Source organism: Lactuca sativa, chromosome 9 (genome assembly GCF_002870075.4).
Source record: "Lactuca sativa cultivar Salinas chromosome 9, Lsat_Salinas_v11, whole genome shotgun sequence".
In the NCBI taxonomy this organism is placed as follows: domain Eukaryota; kingdom Viridiplantae; phylum Streptophyta; class Magnoliopsida; order Asterales; family Asteraceae; genus Lactuca; species Lactuca sativa.
Genome location: NC_056631.2, coordinates 225,265,144 through 225,273,112, shown reverse-complemented (window position 1 = coordinate 225,273,112; position 7,969 = coordinate 225,265,144). Strand labels below are relative to the sequence as shown.

Below are 7,969 nucleotides of genomic sequence, written 5' to 3'. Positions count from 1 at the left end.
GAAGCAAGAGATAAAAAAGTTATCAAATTAATATTCCATACAAATGGAATCCTTTACGTTAATCCATCCCTCATTAACTAATCATCATAACATCACCAAATCACATATATAATCCCCTAATTAAACCATATATAATATAATCCATGAGCATGAAGGCCTTCTTACTACTAAATCACAACACAAGATTCATTTTTTTTTTTTATATATTTAATTTGGATCTTGAGGTTGAGGTGCATTAATGGAGATAGAGTTGGTGATGTTCTTTGCAAGATTTTGTTTGTTGTTATGCATCCAGACTTTTAACACTCTCCTTTTGATCCCGATTTCTTGACAGAAGTGTTGAACAACGGATTCCTCTTGTCTTTGTATCTTCCACCCAACTTTCTCTGCAAAATTCATCATCTTCTCCTTCTGTTCTTGTGTGAACTTGGTTCTGAACCTCTTCTTCACCACCTGCTGCGCCACCGCTGCTCCCCGCCGATCTTCTTGCTCCTCAGATTCTGATCGGAAACCACCCATTCCCATTCCCATTCCCATTCCCATATTGTATGGTACAAGTGCCCCTCCGCCATTTCCAAGAACACCATTTGGGTGATGATGATGAGCTTGAAGGATGAGGTTTCTACCGTTTCCAAGATCAAGTCTTTTGAGATGTGGAGAGGAACTGTGGTAGTTAATGTAGTCGTAGGAGGTGGTGGGAATGGGGTGGTGGTGCCGGTGGTAGGAGGGGTTGTCACCTTCCATTTCTTTCCGGTGGAAGTTTCGGTGGCAGCTGCAGACTGCGCAAGTGAGAGCTTCAAGAGTACCCTCTTCACCGGAAGCCATGAACTCACCACACCCATCTGTCGCCTTTCCTCCAATGGAAGCTGCATGGTTCTTTAAACATTCTCTGTACCTTACAACCACCATCATCTTCTTGCTAATGTCCTCCATGGACGGTGGCGGCGGCGGCGGTGCTGTTATGGTGGACATATCGGGTGGTGGTTGATGGAGTGATAATGGGAGAATGTGATTGTGTCCATATGTGGTGTTGATCGGGAGAGCCATCTCTCCTACTTCTTCTTCTTCTTCTTCCTCTTCCTCATCATGTTCATGGTGAAATTCCATTTCTACCCTTGCGCCTGCACTAAGATTGAAGAAGTTGAAAATGGAGGGTTTTGGAGGTGAGGGGAGTACTAAACATGAGTTTATGGGAGAAATGAAGGCTGAAAGAGGGTAAGGGGTATAAGAGAGAAAAAAAAAGGAAGACAAAAGCTGATTGCTTTGCTTGCACTATCAGGCATCAAGTTTAGCCTGGTTATCCACACCTTATATTGTTAAATTCAGAATCTCATACTAATTTTGTTATATCGTGTCCAAGTTATTATACATGTGATGATATCAAATCAGTGATTATCGGTCTGGTAATAGTTTCTTTTCCAACGGTTTTGTTAGATGCTAAAAAAAACCCTAATAATTGGTGACGTGTAGTCATAACATCATTTCTTTTTGAAACTTAAAAAAATATTTGACATTTCTTGAGTTTTGTAGCGCCCATTTGCGGATTTTATTATTATTATTATTATTATTATTATTATATATTAAAGTTATAAAAAAAATGAACAGTATACTGCATTAGAGTTGGCAGAATTGGTCCCTGTTTATTATGTGAATTACAGTTTGGTCCCTCCGTAGATATTTTCCTTTTTGCTTTTTTGTTATCTCTGGTTTTACCTGAGCCTCTAGATTCTTCGTCTCAGATAAACCCAAAAAGGGTCTCTCCACCACCGCCCTATAGGCGATTGCTCACCACCAACTCTGCCCCTTTTGTTACCCTTCTCCAACCTTCTTCTACGCCGATCCTTCTCTAACTCTACATCTCCCTTCTAATTTTGCGCTTCTCTTTCTACACCTAGAAAAAATTCATATCGTCCCTCATACAAGCTACTGCTCACCGCCGCCATCCCCTCCATTTTCTCGACTTAGGACACCGGCAGCAAACCACCAGCCGTCACCAAACGCTGCTTCATCTTTTTGGATATACCACAAACGAATGCAAACCCTAGCCTTATCTACTCTTCACCACCGCCAACACAGTCGACGCCACACCCCACCCACCTTCAACACAATCTGCTATTTCTCTACTTCATCGTTGTAATCACCTTCTTCACTTTCACCATTTTTTGTTTGCAACTACGGAGCTCTGTTTCTAGATCAGAGTTGAGATCGTCCTCACAATTTCCTAATTCATGGTTTCAACGGTTGATTCCGCCATTCAGAAACTCGCCACCGTTCAACTCAATGAACTCTACACATCTTCATCTCCTAATCTCCAGAAAAAAACTCTCCAATCTATCTCCCGAACAGGTATGTGTGTGTCTGTTATAACAATGAGTCGCACGGGATTGATTTTACCTTTTTTGGGGTATGTGTAGAATGAGCTCAGAAAGATGTTGTTGGAGACGGGGCAGGTTCATTTGTTTGAGAATTGGCCTGATCCTGGTGTTGATGATGAAGATAAAAAAGCTCTGCTTGCTCAGGTAATTTTACTTGCTGCTAGGGCTTTTGAATCAGCCAATTTATTTAGGTCAGAATCCGTCGATGACCTATCCGTCTACACCATGAGTCTACACCATGACCGCAGAAGGAGGCGAGAGCGAACAACCGACTAATTGCCACGGAGCCGTCCGTTCTTCCCAATTCGATTAGGGTTCAGATTACTCGAGTTTGTTAGATTGAAGATTAAACCTTGAAATGAGAATGGAGGAAGACGAGAGGAGAGAAGCAACAATCGCATCGGCTGCGTGTCTGAACCCTAAATTCAAGCCCTCATCTATTGTTGCACAAGCTCGCGTTTCCAAATTCCAGGTTCCATGATTCATCTTTTTAATCAAAATATGGTATTGGGTCTGTCATAACTCATCGATTCCTTCGATTATGTACAATCAATAGCGATATCGGATTTATTCAGATATCTGATTTGCTTCTTCTACGCTCTTCGATTTAGGAATCTAAAGTTCTATTTGCATTACCATGTCAGAATCTGTTTTGGAATTCCAATTCATAATAACAGGAACTGGAACTAACTATCATCTGTTTGATTGTGATCCTTTCATCGATAGGAACCGCACAAGAGACAATTACAGATAAAAGAAAAATCCAAGGTCAAAAAGAAATCACAAGGTTCGTTCTACAGCTTCCATTAAAACTATGTTTTACTTTTTTGTTGTTGTTCACTGTAAGGTGATCAATCATGGTTCTACAGAATTTATGCTTTCATCAAAGGAATCAAGAACGCATTACAAATGTGGAGGGATAAAAGGGATAAAAGAGTATGAAGTATGTGAAAATTCCCCTGAGTATTTGTTCTTTGACTCTTTTCATTTTAATGAAGTGGTAAGTCGACATACTTGCTTCTAGATGTCGTACTCCAATAATGCTTTAAGTATCGTTAGCCTTTCTCATCGTATATTTTGATTTTTTTCTATTGTAATTGGCTTTTTTTAAATGTTTTTTATGTGTGCAATTTGGGAGTTTATGTTCTGCTATCCCTTGATGATCAAGGGGGAAACTTAATTCTAAGTAAAATGCGTGCATATATGATGTTCGAATAATTTTGGCTAAGTCATTTCTCCAATGCTAATGACCTTATTAATATGTTAATAATTGTGTTAATGAAGATGGAAGCCTTGATGAAGAGAAGAGACAAACATATATTCTCTAATTGGAACCTTTGGATCAAAATTTGAAGAGCTTCGTATAACCTAATAGGGTAATTGGATTTTAATTATGTGGCAACTCCACTGTTTCAGGTTAGACTCAGCTGGACATTTATTGGATGTATGTATGGGACAGGTGGGATTACCCCATTTGGAGCCAGTAACATGTTAAATTTACCATTTTGCCCTTTATTTACACCTTTTTAAAGGTTAAATCCAGAATCCAACAACGACTTGTATAAAGTGTGTAGTAATAGAAGACAGTTACAGTTATAGTTACTGATTGTTTGATTCCATTCCGTTGATTTGTGATTCCATTTCATTGATTTGTGATTCCATTCCATGGTTTTTTTTCCAGAGTGGAAGTAGTTCCGGGGATGCACACTTGTATCTTTTGGTTTGATTACAAGAAATATCTTGAAGGATTGTAGGATCGTAAAAAAGGAATTTGTAATTTCTTTTGCTTCTGTTATGTTGGGTGTAATTTAACAAAAAAAAAAAAATGTAACACCGTAAAAATTTGAAACAATTTTTCACTTTTGAAAACCATAAAATATCATTCACATTCATTTTAAAAACATTGTATCAACATTGTATCAGTACAAAACCCCAAGATCAGAATATATATATAAACTCCAATGTGTGTGTGTACGAATCATGCCGGCGCCTTCCCGCGCTCATCACTGGTACCTGAAACACATAACACAACAACTGTAAGCATAAATGCTTAGTGAGTTCCCCAAAATAACGCATACAACACATACGCCACTCAAGGCTATAATGCGACCCTTCGGTCGATGTGTCTCAGTGGGACCCTCCAGTCTCGTAGCTCGTTGGACCCTCTGGTTCGGTCATAGCTCGTTGGACCCTCCGGTCCTGTCTATATCATCATACAACATACATATATCACATATCACATAATCTCATACATAACACATAAGACCCTCTGGTCATCGCATAATACCACTCTAGGTAACGTATAGTGAGAAGACTCACCTCGGTGTCTTGGTAAATATCTGACTTAGAAGAAATGTGATCTAGCCTCCGCCTAATCACATAAAGTAATACTCTCATAAATACAACTGTACTCAACCCTAAAAGTCAACAACATCAACGGTCAAACTTTGACCCGACTCGTCGAGTGCACTAGGGCGACTCGGTGAGTCTACACGTGTCCACTGACTCTCTTAGTCCCTCTCTTGGCACGTCGAGTACTTCCACTGACTCGACGAGTTCCACCTGGCATGAATCGCGGGGCCACCCCGACTCAACTCGCCGAGTCTCAAGAACAACTCGGCGAGTTCTGCCTTGAACTCCAGTCCGCCTGACTCTCCCTGACTCACCGAGTTATTTCCCAACTCGGCAAGTCCACTCACTGAGTGATTTACGGGAAACCCTCATCCTACTCACCGAGTCTGTTCTTCGGACTCGGCGAGTTCATGCCATGCACAAACTCCATAGGCCTCCTAAGGTCAGATCTGTTCCATACATTCATAGATCTGGCCTTCCCAAGCATGATAATCACGTAAAGTTCAGACCTTGACACTCATATAACATCTAAATGGTCTAACTTGGTGATTTAGCCCCAAAAATGACATCCCAAGCTCATGGCTCCCAAAATAACTCATAAAGCTCCAAGTGTTAAGGTCTCTGGACGTCTTTTGGTCCAGATCCAGAACATAGACTCGAGAAGGGACCAAATGCTCTACTTATTCATCCTATAAAAGGGTTAGAAAACCCTAACACTAAGAATCAACATCAAAACTGCAGAAGGTCCGAGCAAAATACCTCAATATGATCTCTAAGAACTCAGAAATCACCACAATCGCTCCTCCTTCAGCCTCCTCTTGCCTTGGTCACCTCCTTCTTGCAAAAACACCCACAAAAGGATCAAGAATGACCTCTCCTTCCTCACAAACGCTCTAGATCTCTTAGGGTTTCTCTCTGGGGGTTGGTGGCCGCAAATGACGACCCTAAGGGCCTTTAAATAGGTCTCAAACCCTGGTAATTAGGGTTTCATTAAACAGCATGGACTCGCCGAGTCCACTCATGAACTCGCCGAGTCCAATCATGAACTCGCCGAGTCCAACTGTGAACTCGAATACGTATCCGCGACCATACTTGGCGAGTTTAGACGCCAACTCGCCGAGTCTCCTCACAAGTCCCAAAAATAAAAGAAAAAATTAGGATACATGGGAATCCGGATGTTACAATTCTCCCCCACTAGAATCAGACTTCGCCCTCTAAGTCTCATTCTGCAAACAACTCTGGATGCTGCTCCCGCATCTCACGCTCCGGTTCCCAAGTCAACTCTGACCCTTTCCGATGCTGCCACTGGACCTGAACCAGAGGCACCTCCTTGTTCCTCAAAACCTTGACCATCCGATCCCTAATCGCTACCGGTCTCTCAACATAATTTAGGCTCGCATCCACCTGAATATCTTCTAATGGAACCACTGCCGACTCGTCGGCTATACACTTTCGCAGCTGCGACACGTGGAAAGTGTCATGAATCTGACCCAACTCTGTTGATAACTCTAAACGGTAGGCTACCCTGCCTACCCTCATGATCACCCTGAAAGGACCAATATATCAGGGCCCCAACTTGCCCCTCTTCCTGAAGCGAATCACTCCTTTCCAAGGAGAGACCTTCAGGAGCACGAAGTCGCCGACCTGAAACTCGAGCTCAGACCGGCGTCTGTCCGCATAACTCTTCTGACGACTCTGAGCGGTCAATAACCTCTGTCTGACCTGCTGGATCTGCTCTGTCGTCTGGAGCACAATCTCGGTACTACCCATCACACGCTGCCCTACTTCTCCCCAGCAAATGGGGGTCCGACATCTCCTCTCATACAATAGCTCAAAGGGCGGCATGCTAATGCTCGAATGATGGCCGTTGTTATAAGAAAACTTCGCCAAGGGCAAATACGTATCCCAACTCCCGCTGAAATCCAACACACATGCTCGGAGCATGTCCTCGAGCGTCTGAATTGTCCGCTCACTCTGCCCGTCAGTTTGTGGGTGGTATGCGGTACTAAAATGCAGTTTCGTACCCAATTCCTCATGAAACTTCTTCCAGAACCTGTAAGTGAAACATACATCTCGATCTGAGATAATCGAGATCGGCACTCCATGCCGCGATACCACCTCTCTCATGTACAATTATGCCAACCTCTCCGCGGAAGAGCTCTCACTGATGGCCAGGAAGTGAGCACTCTTCGTCAACCTGTCCACAATCACCCAAATTGCATCGACACCCCTCGCGGTCCTTGGCAATTTGGTGATGAAATCCATGGTAATCTGTTCCTATTTCAACTCGGGAATCTCTAATGGCTGCAGCTTACCATGTGGACGCTGGTGCTCGGCCTTAACCCTGCGACAGGTCAAGCATCTCTCTACAAACCATGCGACATCTCTCTTCATACAGGGCCACCAATATCCCCTTTTCAGATCCAAATACATCTTAGTGGCCCCGGGATGGATCGAGAATTTCGATTGATGAGCCTCTTCCATCTAAATGGTATGCGTTCCGCCCACAGACGATACCCATATCCGACCCTGAAATGTCATAAGCCCCCGACTATCGGTAACGAATTCCGATACCAGCCCGACAACTCGCTTTCTCTTCTGGCTTTCTGGCCTCACAGCCTCAGCCTGGGCCCCACGGATAGCATCCAACATCGGGGTCATCACTGTCAATCTCAAACAAACATCCCGCAATGGGGCGCCCTCCGCCCTTCGGCTCAGTGCATTGGCTACAACATTAGCCTTGCCCGGGTGGTACAAGATCTCACAATCATAATCCTTGACCACGTCCAACTACCTCCTCCGGCGCATATTCAGGTTGGGCTGATCCATCAAATACTTCAAGCTCTTGTGGTCCGTGTATATCGTACACCGAACCCCATACAAATAATGTCGCCAGATCTTGAGGGCGAACACTACCGCTCCCAGTTCCAAATCATGAGTGGGATATCTCGACTCATGAGGCTTAAGCTACCTCGATGCATACGCTATCACATGCCCCCTCCGCATAAGCACCGCTCCCAACCCGGATATCGATGCGTCACAATATACCACAAAATCCTCCATCCCTTCCGGAAGGGCTAATACTGGGGCCTCGCATAATTTCCAGCAAAGTGTCTCGAACGAGGTCTGTTGCTCCGGACCCCAAGAAAACGCAGCACCCTTCCAGGTCAACTTGGTGAGTGGCACAACGATCTTGGAGAAATCCTTAATAAATCTCCGGTAATAGCCGGCCAATCCCAGAA

At 43.6% G+C, this 7,969-nt stretch overlaps 1 protein-coding gene across 1 annotated transcript; it reads right to left on the bottom strand.

Moving 5' to 3' along the window:
- LOC111876910 (zinc-finger homeodomain protein 3) lies at nucleotides 1–1,275 on the bottom strand. Its single transcript, XM_023873467.3, has one exon. It carries the CDS (start codon nucleotides 1,105–1,107, stop codon nucleotides 208–210), a length of 900 nt encoding a protein of 299 aa, XP_023729235.1. The 5' UTR covers nucleotides 1,108–1,275; the 3' UTR covers nucleotides 1–207.
- Between the last annotated feature and the right edge of the window lie 6,694 nt (nucleotides 1,276–7,969).